At 40.2% G+C, this 19,686-nt stretch overlaps 2 protein-coding genes across 2 annotated transcripts; one reads left to right on the forward strand and one right to left on the reverse strand.

Annotated features, from left to right (window-relative positions):
* Nucleotides 1-1,393: 1,393 nt before the first annotated feature.
* On the reverse strand, nt 1,394-8,024 carry arl1 (ADP-ribosylation factor-like 1). The gene is made up of 6 exons (XM_074626415.1): nt 7,895-8,024; nt 5,332-5,469; nt 4,038-4,119; nt 3,697-3,808; nt 2,633-2,811; nt 1,394-2,341 (listed from the first exon to the last, which is right to left on the reverse strand). Exons 1-6 carry the CDS (start codon nt 7,896-7,898, stop codon nt 2,311-2,313), a joined length of 546 nt encoding a protein of 181 aa, XP_074482516.1. The 5' UTR covers nt 7,899-8,024; the 3' UTR covers nt 1,394-2,310.
* A 1,044-nt stretch (nt 8,025-9,068) lies between these two features.
* Nucleotides 9,069-19,536, forward strand: LOC141761703 (DENN domain-containing protein 11-like). The gene is made up of 9 exons (XM_074625262.1): nt 9,069-9,733; nt 12,289-12,388; nt 12,683-12,841; nt 15,341-15,497; nt 15,611-15,749; nt 16,346-16,477; nt 16,605-16,755; nt 17,100-17,168; nt 17,516-19,536. The coding sequence occupies exons 1-9, from the start codon at nt 9,334-9,336 to the stop codon at nt 17,709-17,711; spliced, it is 1,503 nt and encodes a 500-aa protein (XP_074481363.1). The 5' UTR covers nt 9,069-9,333; the 3' UTR covers nt 17,712-19,536.
* Nucleotides 19,537-19,686: the final 150 nt, after the last annotated feature.

Below are 19,686 nucleotides of genomic sequence, written 5' to 3' on the forward strand. Positions count from 1 at the left end.
GAGAAAACATTTGTGTCAGTGCTTTACTTACCCCAAACATTGGCCGGCACAGGTGGTCTGACATGTTCTGCTAATCGATCTGAATTGTTTGTCTGACGTGCTCAGAAAAAGGATATGCAAAGTTACCAATACTTTATATCATTGAGGGTTTATTTTCCCCAACAGTGTCCACAATCCTTTGTCACTTCCAATACGTTTAATCAAAGTTAAAACAAATGCAGTCACGCAATGTTGTCCGAAAATGTTTGCTTCTTTTTCCCCAATCAGAAACACCCGAGATTACTGGCATGAACCTATTTCCTGTAGCCATCTTTGGCCTGCACCAAACTACCAAACACTACCTAGTGCTTGGAGGTCATATCACACTTAAAGGTCCCATATCGTGCTCATTTTCAGGTTCATACTTGTATTTTTTGTTTCTACAAGAACATGTTTACATGCTGTAAAGTTAAAAAAAAACTTTATATTCCTCATACTGTCTGCCTGAATATACCTGTATTTACCCTCTGTCTGAAACGCTCCGTTTTAGCGCATTTTGACGGAATTGCGTTGCTAGGCAACAGCTTGGGTCCAGGTGTACTTCCTGTCAGCTGATGACATTCACATACACTGCACCAAGGCCTATGGAAAGGAGACTGGGACACGAGCGGACATCGGTCTTGGGGTATAACGCATGCGCAGTGTAACCGAAGCTGCAGTCGTGCATTGCGATTGGCTCAATTTCGGTGAGGGCAGGCCAGATTTTACTGTACATGTCTTATACCCACGAAGATATGATAATAATCTAAACCATCTCTTCTGTTGGTCATCCAACAGCCTCATCTGTGTGTAAAAAGAATTAGAAATGAGACGTCATTTACCAGCAGGATGTCTCTGTATCGCTAATGACATCAGTTCATTATGAACTCTCCTGCTGTGAACAAAGGGTAGAATTGTCCTCAGATTTATATCCCGTGTAGTTAAATGTACACATTTTTTTAATTAAAAAAAGATGAGACATTTTTACAGATCATCCGTTTTGTGGTCTCACAATTTTTTGAAAACAAAACCGCCTCAACACAAAATGGTACAATCACTGATAGCAATCTTTACTGAGAATAAATTTCACTGTACAAGCAGATATAAATATGCAACCATAAAACTTTGAGCATACAGTTAGTGTTCAGTAACTAAATGACTAATATGCCAAAGCTGCACTCGAGAATTTTCAATGGAAAAAAAAGTCTAAACTACTTAATTATTTCTTTTCTTTAAAAAAAGTGGGAACAACACAAATAAACAGGAGGAAAAACAATAGAAATCTATGACGTTGTATCTGCCTGACTGACTATATATGGTACAAAAACAGCCCAGGCTGCAGTAACACATGGCCAGAGGACTTGTAGTGGAGTACTTCTTTTTTTTTTTTACACTTATTGAGCCCAAATTTGCATTTCCAAAAATAATAAATCAGAACATTTCGTAGAAGCCGGCAGATTGTTTACAGAGAGGTATGGCTAGTCCAGCATACTATGACAAATTGTCTAATGAGTTGGCGATCAAGCAGTAGCTTCTCGGTGATGTGTCCTCGTCTCTGGTTGCTCAGTTCAGGAGCAGGACTGAAATTTGTACTGTGGAACTTCCTTTATGGTAAAAAACACTGCCACCTGGTGGATCTTCATTACATCTTGCTGATATTAGAGCACATCAACTACAGATCATAGTCTGGCTTCACTACATGCAAACTACTTAACCCCACTGGGAGAAGATGAAGCTAACCGATGCATTGTCCAGTGAAGATGATCTGATTTCAGAAACTCTACAGAGGGTTAGAGATGGACCGGCTTTTCACAGAGCGTTACTTAGATATTCTTCTTAATCCATGATAACTTCAGTGTTGACACTTACAAACGGAATCGTGAAACTAGCAACGTTTAACATGTCTGTTCACAGGGGTTTAGTTGTTGTTGTTTTTTGCATTTCCAAAGCACACAAAAATGCAGATACTAACTTGTCCATCGCTGAAGTCGTACAGCTCTCTAAAACCTTCACTCGTGCCACCAGCATTCGGAGGGATGGGACTGTGTGTATGTGTGTGTGTGTTTGTGTGTGTGCCCAGTCCAGACGTTACTGCAGCCTTCACTTGTAAGTCCCAGGCTTGAAAGGCGTTAGGCATTGGGAGGGCTTGGCCAAGGCTTCAGGTGGGTTGGAGGCGGGCAGGAGTGCAATCACGGGTCCAGTGGAAAGTGGGTCTTGGGGAGGGGTCAGTCACAAGGCTTCATACAGTAGGGGTCAAAGGTCAGGAGTATATACAGAATGGGTGGGAGCCTTTTACTGCCGACTCTTGAGGGAATCCACCAGCCTATGAGGACAGAGACACAGAGCAAATATAATTCAGGCTCGGTAAACACAAAGAACAGATAGCATGTTGTGCAATATGAACCAATGCTGAAGAGGATGAGTAATGTAACGCAATTAACTTTTTTATGAGCCCTCCACATTGCTTTAAAATGGCTCACCGTTGACAAATACAAATGTAGTTCTGGATGGCAATAAACATCACACCTTATTTCTCATCTAATAAGATGTTGAATTTTTTCCTACTTCACACCTATTCTTTATTTCCCTATCTAGTAAGTATGGTAAAGCTTACCATTCCATTGCTTCATCCAGGCCTGTGCCCTTTGTGGCCGAGGTCTTGAAGATCTGCCATTTTCTGTCTTTGAGGGCGGGAAGGCCCAGAGAGTTGGCCACCTCAGCGGGCGTCATTGCCTGGTCCATATCCTGTTTGTTTGCAAATACCACCAGGATAGCTTTCTTTAGCTCTTCCTCCTGGATAAAAACACAAGGTCACAAAATGACATCATGGAGAGAGAAAGAGCCAGAGATTTGCCAAGTGGCAGCTAAAAATATCAGTGAAGCAAAACACAAAAAAGCAAAACACAGCAACTAAATACTTAGTGGATGTTAACCACTCTTAAATACTTATTAAAAGGTGATAACATTTTTATGCAGATGAATAATTTAAAAAAAAGAATTCATCCACAGAGCTTTTAGAAAGGTATTATATTTGGGAATTAATCATTTTTAAAAATGTTGGCGCTGTCCAAAATGAATGTTTTGTTTATCTCTGTGGAAGATATCTGACGTTTGGTTCACACTACCAACAAGGCTACTAACAAGGTGTGACATCTAGTGGCTGATTGTTATCAATGTTATCAATAGCACCTTTAAAATTGTAATACCACTGAATTTATAGCTTTGAAATATTCTACTTTGATAATCATCTGTCTGAATTTTCCAGAAGGTCATGTCAAGTGGTGCACTTTCAAAAACAGTGTCTCAGAATTTCAATTTCAACATTAAGTACAGTAACATTAAGTACACTTTTAGGATTAAAGATGATTTTATTTGCTTACTGCAATTCACACCGATTTTTATTAACATTTAACAATCGCTTTTCACAACATCTAGTCAAGAACCAGTGTTGAACAAATGGATAATGTGACCTCATGGTGGCAGTAGAGGAAAAGTGAAGGTATTCTCTCAAAATGACTAGAATTGATCCTCTGCGGACATTCGATGTCATGGAAATCTATCCAATAGCTTCACTCTTGACAAAGTGTTGAACATCCCTACAGCTTTGCTGCTAAGAAAATATCCACACATGTGACTTGATTCAGTGTTTAGGTTGTAGTTGAGAATAAGCCCACTTACCTCCAACATGGCCACCAGCTCAGACTTCGAGATGCCCATCCTGTCGCGGTCGCTGCTGTCGACGACGTAGATGACTGCATCTGTGTTCGAGTAGTAACACCGCCAGTAGGGCCTGTGAAGCAGAGAGAGGAACAGACAGGTTGACAGATGGAAGAAGAGACAGATATATATAGATATATATAAATATTTATCTATATATAAAAAAAACTTGATTTCTCTGTTTATCCCCAATTTCCAAGTTGCTGTTTGGAGCTATGTCCGTGTTCCACATGCATACGTTTCCCACACAATCACTCCTGGGAGCTCGGCAGTATAGCCACCATCTCCGCCTTACAACCTACCTGATACTCGTCTGTCCTCCCAGATCCCACACCTGGAACTTCAGATTTTTGTATGTGACTGTCTCGACGTTGAAACCGATTGCTGTGCAGAGAAATTCAAATGGTTTCAGTGAAAGCAGAAAATGTGAGCCTGATTATTATCATCGTGTTATCTGGATCGGCAGTATACTGCAAGTATGATATGCACTGCTGTTCACAGTAATGTGAGGGAGATAGCAGAGGAAAATGATGCTCTTTTGTAGAGCCTGAATATAAAGAAAGAATTGGCACGAATACTGAAATACTGCATTTTTAAAGCTTATAAAATCTTTCCCTCGGACAAGAAATTGTAGCATATTTGATTCTAATGAGTGAGGTAGACCACACTGTTTGTCATTTTCTCTACAACTAATTGGTCATGGTCCACTTCATTATAAAACTTCAAAGATCAAATCAACAAACCACAGTGAAACAACATGTGTGTAAGCAAAGTTTGTGCTGTCATGGTAGAAGTGCTCATCTTAAGTTACTCCCCCCTGAGTGGAAAACATGCAAAGATTTATCATCTGCACATTCACATGGAAAAATAACAAAGAAAACACTGCTGAAATGTAAAAGACTGCACAGAAAAAAAAAACTGGATTTTTAAATTAAACATTTGCAACATTTGTTTTCAAACGTGTCCATACATGACCAGAATAATAGCGTTACTCTCCCCCACAGAAACACTGCTCCTGAACTGCCTAAAGCGCCTTTTCTTCCCTAACGTGGTGATGTCAACATGTTATACATTTGCATAATACATGCCTAGCGGCTAGTTAGAGCGGAGTCTGAAGAGTTTTGTTCTGTTGATCAATCGAAACAGAGTGGGCATTTTTCTGTCAGGGATAGGAGCTCAAACAAGAGCGTTTCAGACAGTCGATATGAGAAAAATCAAGCATTTTTTGAACATTAAAGCGTGTAAACACCTTCTGGTAGAAAACCAAAATACAAGTATGAACCTGAAAATGAGCATAATAGTTCCTCTTTAAAGCCAGTGAAATAAAACACTTGTGTGGCAAAGAGAAGAATGTTGCCCAGACTGGTTGCCCGTGTGTGCCAAGCCTCTCCACGTAGAAGCATTTGCCTGCAGGGTTATTGTTCTGTGCCATCCGTAATCTAATTACTGTAGGCTACATCAATACATTGTTGCTACAAAAAATAGTGCATCTGATAAACTGAGAGTTGCACTGATATGAATCTAACGATGTTGTGTAAGGAGGAACAAACACTAAATAAATATGGAAATTAAGAAATAGAGCAAACCAGTACATACTGGGGATTGTAGTGACCACCTCTCCAACCTGCAGCCGGTACAGAATGGTTGTCTTTCCAGCGCCGTCCAAACCCAGGATCAGAATTCTCATCTCCCTGGTGCCAAACAGGCCCGAGAAGAGACTAGAGAAGAAACCTCCTGAGGAATCGACAACACAGGGGAAGAAGTTAGAAGTAGCTTTTGATCAGCTGATGGATAGAAAATGTAGTTTTGATCATTTATCAACTAAAACAGCTTGCTTCATCTTTATTCAAGATTCAAGATTCACTTTATTGTCATTTCACTGAGTATTTGCATACACAGAAGGAAACGAAATATTGTTTCTCCCAGCTCCCGTCAGTGCATTAAAAAGGATAGAATAAATAAGTATTAAAATGAACATACCTAAATATAACAATACAAAAATAAAATAAGTAAACGTTTCAGACAGTCGTGTTTAGCAGCAGAGAAAAGTGCATTTATGTCCATAGTAAAGTGCTGTTTGCATTACTGTTCCAAAAATTGTCTTTGACAGGTGACTAGCTTTAAAAACTGTTTCTGTGTTAATGCTGGGGGGTTGGATGTGAGTGTGAGTGTGTGTGGGGAGGGGACACAGTTCATTTACAAGCCTAACCACTTGTGGGAAGAAGCTGTTCAGCATCCTGCTGCACCTGCAGCAGATGCTCCTTTGAATACTTTGGATGTATTGAGTGTAACACATCACTTTGGGCTCTAGTAAACTCTTGCATGAACTTAATGATAACTCAAATAATAATAAACATAACATGATTAAATCAATGGTAAATCAACTGACAAAATAGTATTTACTTTAAGTTCTAAAAGAATTACAGAAACAGAGAAATGTGAGTCCCCTTTTCAACGAAAAGAGTGAGCTTTTCTACATCTGGAAATATTATAAAGAACCCTTTTCCTGTTTTGCATGACAGTGGCCTAATTCTCTGTGTGTAGGTGGTTGAGCTAGTTAGCTGAGGTTCGCTTCAGTAACAGACGTTATGGTGTGATTGAATTAAATTGAAGACTGCAGGTTGTCGTGCTTTTTCCTCGTATCTCCTCAATGCCATTATGTAAATATTATAAAACAGCTACCTTGAATACACAACGTTTAGGAGCTGTACACACCAAAACACCATGTAATGTAAACAGTTGTAAAATAGGTACGGTAGATATAATAAATAAAATGTAAACAGAAGTGACAGACAGACAGACAGAGAGAGAGAGAGAGAGAGAGAGAGAGAGAGAGAGAGAGAGAGAGAGAGAGAGAGAGAGAGAGAGAGAGAGAGAGAGAGAGAGAGAGAGAGAGAGAGAGAGAGAGAGAGAGAGACAGACAGACAGACAGACAGACAGACAGACAGACAGACAGACAGACAGACAGACAGACAGACAGACAGACAGACAGACAGACAGACACTTTATTGATCCAGAGGGAAATTCAAGTTTCCAGCATCACAGTTCCATAGTGTAAAACATGTTAGTAAAAAGCATTAAAAAAGTTAGTAGAACAAAATACAAAACAATATACCAGATATAAAAATACAAGGAGATGAAGAAAACTGTTAAAACTGAATATAGTACAGGGTAACAGCTGTGATACACAACTATTAAAAAAGTGCAGAAGAGACTGTTAAAAATTAATATAGTGCAGAAGAGACTGTTAAAAATGAATATAGTGCAGGGTAACTCCAGTAACTTAGTCTATGAAAGTGCACTGTGTGCATTATTATCTGTCATGCAGACACTAGAGGAATAAAATTTAAAATAGATGTAATGTAAACAGAGGTAATTGCACATGTAAAATAGGTAGGGTAGATGTAATAATAAGTGTTACACTAGAGGAATAAAATATAAAATAGATGTAATATAAACAGAAGTGTTACACTGGAGGAATAAAATATAAAATAGATGTAATGTAAACAGAAGTGTTACAACTAGAGGAATAAAATATAAATAGATAGATGTAATGTAAACAGGTTGTAAAATAGGTAGTGTAGATGTAATAATAAGTGTTACACTAGAGTAATAAAATAGGTAAAATAGCTGTAATGTAAGCTGTAATGTGATGAAAGGTTATTGCACTTGTAAAATAGGTAAAGTAGATGTAATAATAAGGAAACAGGTTGTAAAATAGGTAGGGTAGATGTAATAATAAGTGTTACACTAGGGTAATAAAATAGGTAAAGTAGATGTAATGTAAGCTGTAATGTGATGTAAGGTAAACAGTTGTAAAATAGGTAAAGTAGATGTCATAATAAGTAAACAGTTGTAAAATAGGTAAGGGTAGATGTAATAAATAAAATGTATGTTGCACTTGAGGTGTATATTACATAGTACATGAGTGAATTCAACTGAAAGAGTGAGCTTCTGTGAGTGTTTTCCTGTGTAACATGACAGTGGCCTAATTCTCTCTGTGTGTAGGTGGTTGAGCTGGTTAGCTGAGGTTAGCTTAGCCAGCTAGCAACAGTCCTAATGTGTGTTAAATGAAGCAGGCTGATACAAAGCAGGTATCTAACTATTCACACGCATTGACAAATACATGTTTTATCGAATACAAGTTAGAAATACTGACCCATTTCGATAAGAATACGACCCTTTGAGTGGAGCAGGAACACAGAGAGGCAGGTTGGACGGTTGGAGACCTACTTCCGGGTTGTTGACGTGTCGCTGTGCTACGTCACCACACTGTCGTTTCAATTTCGTGTCGTCACATTCGTCACATTAAAAAAAAAAAAAATACAATTTTTTTTTTAATTAAAGTTAAAAATTTGTTTTAACAATATAGTTGACACATTAAGAGTCTTTTTTTTTTTTTTTTTATAGACATTAATTTGCATGTGTTTTTTATCGAAAGTGCTGCTCTAGAAAAGAAGCTTCATCATGACGCTGTGGTTCAGGGTGCATTCAAGATGCCAAAACGGTGTCGCGTTCTCAAGTGTTTAACAGCTGTTCTTATTAAAGGGAATTGTGACATTCAAATGATGTGTCAGTATATACCACAGAACTATTGGTAATATTATTGCACTTATATTATTTCCTCATTATTATTATTATTATTTATTATTTTATTTTATTTCATTGTCAGGTCTATTGGGGAATACAGCAGATAACATATACTGTGAAATGATTCAGTTTTTAAGAGAAACTGATTTAGTTAAACGAATCTAGAGTTTTCCTCATTATTTTTTTTCAATATTATATTTATTGTTTTTTTGTTCATTTTGAAACAACAGAACAAACATTCACAAAGGTCCCCAATAATAACATTCTCGGTACAAAGAAACTTAACAAACCTAATATTAATATAAAATAAGCCAGCATAGATACAGGAAAAACATATTATATACAAAAAATAGATATATAAGTAAAAAGAATATACACAAGTAAAATAAATAAAATTGAAAACAATAAAATAAAATAAAATCTATTTATATATACATATATTTACTGTATACATATATACATACATACATACATACATACATACACATATACGCACACACAGTATATACACATACAAAAACACATATACATATAATCAATTAAAAAAAATCTGTGTACAATTCAGTCATCATCCTATTCTATCACCCAGTTTTCCTCATTATTATTAGTATTTTTTTAATTATTATTTTGTTTCTGCACAATCTCCTGCTCCACACTCCAGTCCAGATGGTGGTGGTAATGCACCTCTAAGATGGTTTGCCAATAACACCAAAAAAGAAGCTGAAGCAGGGACTGTGTAACAGAAACTGGGTTGTTTTTGAATGCAACTCACATCTAGACGAAAGGAGTTGCCCTCTCTCTCTCAACAGCATCACATTTTTATTATCACCTCAGAATAAAGACAGATTATAAAGGTAGATGTGGAGAAAAAGAAGCTGCTGTGCATAATGTTATAATTTTTAGTGCAACCTGTTCTGAGCAGTTTATAATAACTTTGCATGCAAACGGATGGATTTGGTGCCTGAAGGCTGAGACATCATCATTTTTACAACCGGGACCGCCGACAGGATGGTGGAGCGGTCGGACCGAGCTCCTCTGCTGGACTGGGAGGAGGTTCAGCCCGGTGGAGCTGCACCACCTGCACCACCGGTACCGGTACCGGCTGCAGCTGCTGCACACACCAAGGAGAGCCGTGCATCACCGGGATGCTGCGGACCAGCAGGGGGTCCAACTCCTCCCAGCAGCTGCAGGTCTGTCTCCTCCAACGCAGACGGCTGCAGCGCCACACCCGCCTTCACCTCCACCTCCACCTCCACCACCACGACGTGCATGGAGGATGAAGCCGAGGAAGAGGCACATCTCTCGGATTCAGAGTCCAGGGAGGAGACGCTGGAGGAGAGGATGGTGAAATGGGAGGAAAAGGACCAGATTGTGTCGGTCTTTGTGGTTGCATTCAACACCAGATCAGGTGGGGGACATAAAAAAAAATATATGCAACATGCAAACACAATGCAAAGGAAAAATATCATGTTTATAGACAGAAAAATATATGCAACATGAAAAATATATGCAACATGGAACACAATGCAAAGGGAAAAGATCATGTTTATAGACAGAAAAATAGATGCAACATTGAACACAATCAGGTGAAGGACATAAAAAATAGAAGCATGCAAACACAATGCAAAGACAGAAAAATAGATGATGCAAAGCAAATCTCTCTCTGTGTGTGTCTGACGCCCAAAATTGCATGTTTTGTACCAAGTCTGCAGAACATTTTCTCCTACAGGTGTGGCCTTTTTCTGACCTGCTTGGCCATAAGTTTAGAGACATGATGCAAAAGGCATCTGTGGCCTGTAACTACAGAACAAGACATGTCCAGATGTCAGGGTGGAAATCAATCAGCTGTTCTGGTTTCTGCAGAGCAGGCCTTATACATTTTTAATGAGGGGTGCATGTTGAAGACAGGATGAACCCTAACCTTGTGAAATATAGCAGGTTACTTGCATAAGATTTCATGTTTTAAAATGATAGAGATAGAGGAAATTCCCTGCAGGGTGGAGCTGCTGGGTGCTTTATGATGTTGCAGCATGTCGGACTGAAATGAGACCAGGAGAAAAGGGTGAGGTTATAACAGGTTATAACAGGTTATAACATGCTTTTTATAAAAAGAAATATTTGCTCACTGATATTAGTGGCTCCACCTCTACCAACCATCTGATAGTGGCTTTGCAAGGAAAGGCCTCAATTTGAAGCTATAACAAATACGACTCCAGGTAGATTAGATGCATCAATTCCTGGTCTGTAGAGTCAATAATGTTACTGGACTTTCAGGGCAACACATGATAAGATAATACATTATTGTTTGCAATGCATCAGGATATTAACAGGAATATACAGTCGGTAAATCTTTGATATGAATATTACAAGACAGTTGGCTGTGGTGCATCATTAGACGAAAACATACCCCTTTTATTCAGTATATTATTAATTGATTATTTGTAGCGCGCTCACACCAAAAGTCCTATATGTTTATACACTCAAATTTCACTCTTATGTTAAAATATACCTGTGTCTCAGCATCACAACTAAATGTAGACTATTAAGACAGATGTGTCTTGGCAAGATATCATTTCCCCATTTCCACTTACAGATAGTAAGCTCAACTTCTGCTTATTTAAAAAGATGCGGTCCACTTGAAACCACTTGTTTAGCTTATGTACTTTCCTGTGACGTGTCGTTGTTTTTTGAGGGTGTTGTTCTGGCAGAAATTGTTCTGGTTTTTCCATATTTTGTATTTTTTTTGGGGGGTTTTTACCTTTTTTATTAGAGTGCAGCAGAGAAATGACAGGAAATGAGGGAAGAGAAGGAGGGAGAAAGATATGCAACAGTTTCATCAAAACAACCCGACGGTTCCTTTTTTTTAAGTGAACAAATGAGACCTAAATATTTCCTAGATTACTTCAGAGTCTATACTGTACTAGAGCAAATAGAGGATTAATTAGAGTAGCATTAGGATTCATTTTTCACCTGTAATAATAATAATAATAATAATAACGCTGACAGAGTGAATATTGATTTGAAGATAATTTCTTACAGAATTTAGCCGAGCATCAAGAGCCACACGATACATCACAAATAGGGCTGCACACGATTATTTTCATTGTCGATTATTTTCTGGATTAATCGATTAGTTGTTTGGTCTATAAAATGTCAGAAAATGGTGAAAAATGTGTGTGTTCTCAAAGCCCTTGACGACATCCTCAAATGTCTTGTTTTGTGTACAACTCAAAGACATTCAGTTTAGAAAATATCAGAAAATATTCACAATTAAGAAGCTGAAATCAGAGAATTTTGACTTTTGAAAAAAAATAAAAATACTCAAACCGATTAATTGATTATCAAAATAGTTGGCGATTAATTTAATAGTTGACGATTAATCAATTAATCGTGGCGGCTCTAATCACAAATCAGAGCAAAGCATTAAGATTTTGTGCTTTTGTTCACAAAATGGGATGCGAAAATATATAATGAAAACCTACTATGTCTCTAGGGGCCTTTTTAAAACAGGTCTGTGTGTACAGGAAACAGCTCTGATAGGCACTTTGCACTGCATGAGACTTAAAGCGAAACGCTTAAAGTCAATAACAGCTGTCAGAGTGGTAACAAGACAGAGCATCTTTGGTGTTTCAGCAGCAGGTGGATGATACAGACCTGTAGGCTCAATCTCATGACTGAACTCTGCAGAAACAACTCTGACTGATACGTGGAGCTAATGATTAGATTGAAAGCTGAGTCACCTCCTCCATCTACCCGCTCCTTTCAGACCATATTTGCTCAGCTGCCGTTCGAGCGTCAGCGCTCAGCCTTCACACATAATGAATTCCAAAGAATCCAGTCGGGCTGTGTCACTGTTGTTTCACGAACACGAAATGGTGATAATATATTTACAGTCTGGTCTTGTATCTTTGTCTGCTTGCCTGTGTGTTCTAACGTTATCTGTCTGTTGTGTGGGTGTGATAGGAAACATGCTGGAGTGGTGTCTGCCCAAAGACATGGACCTGGAAGGAGTGGAGTTCAAAGCCATCGCCAGCGGCTCCCACCGAGTCACAACAGACTTCATGTAAGCACAATAGATGAAGTTGTTCACCTTCTTTACATCCTGAAGGACAAGTGGAGGAAGCTAATTCTCAGTATTAGGATGCGGCCCCATGTCTTCCTCCTGGCAGGACAAACAAAGTGTTGCCTGGCAAAAAACAAAAAAAAAGCCCAGCCATCTGGCAGTGCCTTTGCTTTTCATGACTCATGGCTTCGTCTGTCTCCCTCTCTCTCTTTCTCTCTCCCTCCCCTCCATCCATCCATCCATCCATCCATCCATCCATCCATCCATCCATCCATCCATCCATCCATCCCACAGCTACTTCCGCAAGGGCTGCTACTTTGGCCTGGCCTGCTTTGCCAACATGGCGGTGGAGAGCACAGTGGAGAGGGGGGCGAGGATGAAGTCGGTAGGGATCCTGTCTCCTTCCTACACCCTGCTCTACCGCTACATGAGCTTCCTGGAGCACCAGGTCAGGTAAGAGGAGCTGGTTTGTTCAACAGAGGGGTCTGCTTGATGCGCATGGCGGGAGCCTGTGCATTCACTGAACAGGCTTACAATGATTTAGTCTATAAAATGTCACAAAATAGTGAAAAACGCACACAAATTGCTTGTTTTGTCCAACCAATCATCATATCACACGATCTTCCTCAGGAGATTATGGAATTGCCAGCTTGTTTTCTTTCCCAGGGCGTCAAATACCGATGCTTTGTCACGGCCGTCGGTGATCAATACCGCTGCACAAGCCAACCTTGAGTGGCGGTAATGTGACAATTAACTACACTGTAAACCCATCCATGGAATCAGTAAATGCTCAGGGAAAGTGCTGCGGTAATGTAGGTTAAAGAGCGAAAGAGACACACCAGGCAGGCAGGAGGGAGGGGAGGTGGATGTGTCTAACAAACACAAGGCTTTCATCCAGGAGACCGCTGTTTGTGTCACATGCATCACGATTCACTTTCAGCTGATTGATCGTGTCCCGTGTTCACAGCGTGAAGTCACATTTTCACTGTACAAACAGTCATTTTAAGCCCAACCATGTTGTTTTTCCTAAACCTATCTAAGGGGTTTTGTTGCCTAATCCTAAGAAAGTGTTTTTGTTTAATTCGCAACATTAAGCATGTGTTTACTGCGAGCAAAAGACCTGACAAATTTGGGATGTGAACGTGTTGGAATTGTAGATGTTCACATTTCCTTTTCTTCACATGCCATGTTGGCTTAAAAGTTGAAATTTAAAGTAGGCTGTCAATCGATTATAATATTTAATTGTGATTAATTGCACGATTGTCCATAGTTTATCACAATTAATCCCACATTTTTTGTCTGTTCAAAATGTACCTTAAAGGGAGATTTGTCAAGTATTTAATACTCTTATCAACATGGGAGTGGACAAATATGCTGCTTTATGCAAATGTATGTATATATTTATTATTGGAAATCAATGAACAACACAAAACAATGACAAATATTGTCCATAAACCCTCACAGGTACTGCATTTAGCATAAAAAATATGCTCAAATCATAACATGGCAAACTGCAGCCCAACAGGCAACAACAGCTGTCAGTGTGTCAGTGTGCTGACTTGACTATGACTTGCCTCAAACTGCATGTGATTATCATAAAGTGGACATGTCTGTAAAGGGGAGACTCGTGGGTACCCATAGAACCCATTTACATTCACATATCTGGAGGTCAGAGGTCAAGGGACCACTTTGAAAATGGCCATGACAGTTTTTCCTGTGACTCAACATGATTAATTGATTATCAAAATCTCTTTCAAGTAATTTATTTTAGAGTTAATCCTGTCACACTACTACAACTACATCTACATATACTACTACCACTAAGAGGTTTCAAGTAGGCAATATAAGTCCACAGGTAAGTTCACATACGGCCACTAGGGGCCACTAGTGGGCCTTTCTGACTCTCCTTAGCCGAGTTCTTCCTCTTCTTCTCTCTCTTCCCTTTTCTCAAATAGACCACTCTCACTCTTTCCGTGACTCCCGTTTTCTGTCCCTCAACAGCGCTACACTTCCATTATCCTTAAACCCCATTAATAATGTTGCTGCTGTGGACAGGCCTGTGAATGTTTCATCCCGAGATTTGTCACACCCCTGTCACACTTTCTCTTTGAACACAGTTCCCCCTTTTCTCTCTGCTTTCCCCTCGTCCCTCTCCTCAGTTCCCACACTCCTGTTCTCGCCTGGCCTCCAGTCACGCAGTGCTCATGCTCCTTACTCATCATTCCCCACGTAGCTCGCTCCAGATTCCCCATCTGCTGAATATAAAGGGCTCTCTGTTGGTCATGAGGTTAAGTTAGTTAAGATATAGAGGAATCTCTCTCTCTCTCTCTATTTCTGATTTTGATTCAGTTATGTGTCCTCTCTTGGCACTTCCAGCTAACGCAGGGGTCAGCAACCTTTACTATCAAAAGAGCCATTTTAGGCAAAGAAAACAACAAATCTGTCTGGACCTGCAAAACATTTGAGCATTGTGATGAAGATAACACAGTTTATAGTCTAAGTATATAAGTCTAATGCAGTGAGGGCCAAAGTGTACTACGGAGTATTAGGGCCACATTGAGGGAAAAAAACACCTGAGATTTCCAGAATAAAGTCAAAAAAATGGAAGTTTGGGGTCCCCTGCTGGAGCTGTTGTCCCCGCAACCCGACCCCGAATAAGTGGTTGAAGATGGATGGATGGGATAATTATAACAGATTAACCACAAGAGGTGTAAGAAAATATAGAGTTTTGTGATACTGCATTGATTCTCAAAAACAATATAAAATATATTATAATATAATATAAATAGTTTACATGCAAATATTAACTAAGTCAATACTTGAATAATTTGTATGTGCCCTAGTAAACTGAAATTATTCTTGTATATTTGTGTAAATATTTTAATTTTAAAGTCTTTAATTTTCCATTTTTAAAGTCGCTGAATGTCTTTTTCTGATCCCCCGCCGCTACAGGCTCCAGCTTCAGACCCCCGGCCACTACTCTCCCCTGGAGGCCTTCTATGAGGACAAGAGAGCACTGCTGCCCCCCAGTGTTGATGGTGTTGTTACTGCATGTCCAGCCAACGCCTGGGGAGCTGCAATCAACCACAGCATGCACCCAGAGATGAAGGTAGGAAGGACAGTTCCACCTCTACAACTACGTCAGCTTGTGTGTTTTTTTTACACTGTGTGACTCAGTAATAACCTTGTGTGCATGTCTGTGTTTGCAAACCTCTGGACCAGATCACCCACCCTGCAGGCTGCATGTCCCAGTTCATCCGCTTCTTTGGGGAGCAGATCATGGTGCTGTGGAAGCTGGCTCTCCTCCGCAGACGCATCCTCATCTTCTCCCCTCCACCTGTGGGCGTGGTCTGCTATAGAGGTGAGAAGGAATACACTTTTTAAAAGGGACTGTATGTAAGTTTTTACATGTATAAACATTTTTATGAGTGTTTTTATTGACAATGTGTGAACAGGATGTAACCTAATCTAAAAAATTTAAATCTGCCTACCAGCACCTTTAAAGCTCATTGTGTTTTATCTGGTTTGTATAATCTGTATAAAAACCAAAGTTTAAAACTGACAATCTGTTGTTGTTGAACTTAGGTCTTTATGTTGATCTAAACTAGCGGTCTCAAGGCTCCAGCTTCATACTGAACGGACAGATATGAGAGTGGTATTCTCAATTATCTCTTGGCAAGATAGCAAAATGGTGTATTTCACAAAATGTCAAAAATATAGCCTTAATTTAAAAATCATCATCAAAAGAAAATAATTATTTTCATGTTTTTACTTTTCTAAAAAGTTTAGACCGTCTGCCTTTTACAAATTTATTGTATGAGTCTGGTGGACTGCATTTTCTTGCAGTGTCTCTCCAGCTGTATCAGTGTTGGACGTCATGCACACACTCACATCCTGTGTCGCTCTCTTTCTCTCCCACACTCATGCATCACCCTCCGCCCCCTCTTCCCCTCTCAGTGTACTGCTGCTGTTGCCTGGCAAACATCTCCATCCCCGGGATCGGCGTGGCCGTGCCCGAGTTCCGCCCCTTCTTCTACGTTAACGTGGCCGACATCAGCGCCCTGGAGAACGAGCTCTCCTACGTGGCGTGTAAGTGGGTGCTCGAAAAACATGTTGACATTTTGTGAAAAGCCCCACTGTGAAAAAGGACTAGTTGGTGTAATATGCATCTTTTGCAGGTACGATTAGTATCTTAGAGATGTGTTTGTATGTTTAGGTACTACTGAGAAGATCTTTGAGGAGAAGAAGGATCTGTATGACGTGTATGTAGACAATCAGAATGTAAAGACCTACAGGGAGGGCCTGAAGCCTCTGCTCCGCCTCAGCACCGCAGACAGGGAGAAATATCGCAAACTCACTGAACAGAGGTAAGTTAACACTACTAACAACAGGGCTAATGCTTACACTTCATAATAATTACCAGGGTGGGAATTAAAAGGGACATAATGAGAGTATCTAAGTTTGTCCAAACTGATGTATCTCAACAAATATGAAATTTAAGCTGGTTGCAATCTGCAATCTCACCACTAGATGCCGCCAGATCCTACGCACTGCACCTTTAAGTACAGCCTCACAAAGCTGCTAGCACCATGTGTACCACAAATACACATTACATATGTTGGTATACTGTAGATCACGACTTGTGCACTCTCTCTCCTGTAGGTTTTCAAAGGAACGGCTAGAAATAAAGCGTGTCTGTGTGTGTTTGTAGGCAAATGTTGCTGTACTCCCAGGAGGAGAATGGAGACTGTGTGTCCAGCGAAGAGGATCTCTTTATTCTGTAAGTACAACATGATTCATTTAACCAGCCAGCGGAGTGAGAACTACTGATTAACCACTGTACTGCAGAGCAGACACAAGTTGATCTTTTCATGAAGGGAACAGTCAGCACAGTGGCTGCTTAGAATAAATTGAATCAAAGAGGTAATAAGCCTGACAGAATCTCTCCCGACCTTTCTCCTCCTCTCACAGTAACTGTTGTAATTACATCTCACAAAGGGCGTTTGTGCTGTTTTTCCATCTTTAGGGGGACAAATGAAGGGAAAAGGTCAGCTTTGTGTCGGTCAGCTGAGCCATATTTGATAAACTATAAATTAACTACTCACCCTTCCTTCTTGACTCGTCCAGGTTTTTCCTGGAGCAAAACAACAGGATTTTCCAGACCCTCAGCGAGGTGGCGGGGAGCCCCGATCCCACGCTGACCCAGGAGAGCGTGAGGGCCATGGGTCTGGATCCCCACGGAGACAGGCTCTTCCTGCTCCACCTGCTGGAGATCTACGGCTACGACACCCTGCTGGTGTCGGAGCAGCTGTGCTGCAGTTGAGAGATTATGGACGGCAGGCTTTCCGCCTTTCATCACTGCTGGGTTTTAAAAAAGGGGAGGGTTGATTTGCCTCGCGCAAAAAACGTCAAGTGCTGCACTACTGGCTTCTTGGGAGTCTTCAGGACTGTTTGGATTTCCTCTGGTAGAACTTTTTTGTTGTTGTATATCCCCCCTGTGCTTCTTTTGTTCGCCGTGGTTCTGCTCCCTGCAAGAACAACAACAGTCTCCTTTATTATAACCAAGAGTAATGTGGTCTGTTCTACTTGATACAGCCTCAAGATGTGATACTCACCCTTGGCGGACTAAAAGTGATTCTCTGGATCAGATATTTCAACACTGAGCCGTGTTTGAGAGCCATGGACGGCCGGTCCAAACCCAAGATGAAGACCAAATAAAGTGGCCTGAACTGTACTGGGACATCAATTTGAATGAGAGACTTCCTCAGAGATAAAGCCAGGGATTTGGAGATTTTCAGTGAACCAAATGTGTTCTGAGGATTGATGTATGAAAGTGAAAAAGAGAGGTAGCCGTCCTGTAAATAATTTGTTCCCCTTTGTGTATAGTGTGTCAGCGTATGTGTGATATTGGGGTTCACCTCTCTGCCAGTGTTGCTTTCCTTGTATCAAGTGCTGGATTCAAACATCTCATTTTTAAGCCTCTATGTCCAAATCAGGGGCCTCCTTTCTTGAATATATGTCACTACTAAGCAGGTCAAACCACCTTTGTCTTCATGAGCCATGTCTGTAAAGCACTACTGTTTTAACTGGCACTTAAATGACCAGTTTTGCCATTTAATGTTAAAACTAATTATTTTTTTTTGGCCCTGAGCTAAGACCAAAATCAGATTTTCTAAATGATGTCCAACAGGCGAGGGGCGACGTCCACGTGGACATAGAGGCTAATTTCAAATGGCTTATTTGCACCCGTGCTGTCAGCTGGGCCTGCAGCTCAGACAGAGGAATGCACTGTTACACAAAGACCACTGTTTAGTCTTTAATGCTTTTCTCAAAATGTCCATTTGTGTTCTGCAGCTCTAGTATCAAGACAAAGACAGGCCTTCAGGGGGTCGACTTCACAACTTCAGATGATTCTCTCAGTTCAGAGACACTGAGTTGGTTTATTTAACAGCTATCATCTGCAGAATAGAGAGCATAGAGAATCAGTTAAGACAGTACTATAACTTTTAATAATGTACATTTTGAAGCACGCCATAGCAGCGTATGCTTTCGGCTTCGCCAACAGAGTGGTTGCACTTGTTGATATCTTATGTGCATTGCTGTTAATACATGAGGTAGTGCATACGTGACATAAAATAAACAAGGTTCTTGGTTATTCGGAGAACCTTAAAGTTGCATTAATTAAACTTTGGCCACGACACGGCAAAATAACAACAAAAATGACACAGCTAACACATCAGTGGCTTGTTAAAGGTGCTCTCTACAATATCCAAAGCATTAATAAAGCAGCAAATAACTATTTGCTATGTAAAGATATAGAGGAGTAATGTCTACCTGAGCAGAGAACGAAGTCGCTCTCCCTCTGCGTGGGTTGTAATCCGAGCTTCTCCTTGCTTTATTTACGAAGCCGGGTGTGTGTTTTAAGTGCATGTTAGTGTGACCCACCGGCTAGCTCAGGACCACCGTTCTGCACTGCTCTCATACCCGTCCCGACCGATGGCACCGTTGCTGAAGACGAGCACCCGCCCTCTGGTTCCCCCCCAGGTTAACAATGTAAGCTCTGTCAGCACTGTTGCCGTAGTTTCCACCAAAGAACGTATATTGCTTAAGAAGTGAAATTCAATTGTTCAAGTGTCCACCTAAAAAAGTGCTGTATAAAAGTAAAACAAAATGATTTCTATTCTGTTGTCATATTCGACCGAAATGGCCTACATTGAAATATAAAAGTTTATAAATATAATAAGCGTTTTCCGTCTAAAATGAGCCGTCGCCATGTGCAGAAATGCTCCCAATCTTGA

Source organism: Sebastes fasciatus, chromosome 23, assembly GCF_043250625.1.
Source record: "Sebastes fasciatus isolate fSebFas1 chromosome 23, fSebFas1.pri, whole genome shotgun sequence".
Taxonomy (NCBI): domain Eukaryota; kingdom Metazoa; phylum Chordata; class Actinopteri; order Perciformes; family Sebastidae; genus Sebastes; species Sebastes fasciatus.

Excerpts from the sequence above, each read along its gene's own strand:
- arl1 (XM_074626415.1), bottom strand. Across the intron at positions 4,120-5,331 it reads GGTGGTCACTACAATCCCCA|CAATCGGTTTCAACGTCGAG; the intron begins GTATGTACTGGT and ends TTCTCTGCACAG. Across the intron at positions 2,342-2,632 it reads CTGGATGAAGCAATGGAATG|GCTGGTGGATTCCCTCAAGA; the intron begins GTAAGCTTTACC and ends CTGTCCTCATAG.
- LOC141761703 (XM_074625262.1), top strand. The coding sequence starts at position 9,334 with ATGGTGGAGCGGTCGGACCGAGCTCCTCTGCTGGACTGGGAGGAGGTT. Across the intron at positions 12,842-15,340 it reads TTCCTGGAGCACCAGGTCAG|GCTCCAGCTTCAGACCCCCG; the intron begins GTAAGAGGAGCT and ends CCGCCGCTACAG. Across the intron at positions 15,750-16,345 it reads GGGCGTGGTCTGCTATAGAG|TGTACTGCTGCTGTTGCCTG; the intron begins GTGAGAAGGAAT and ends TTCCCCTCTCAG.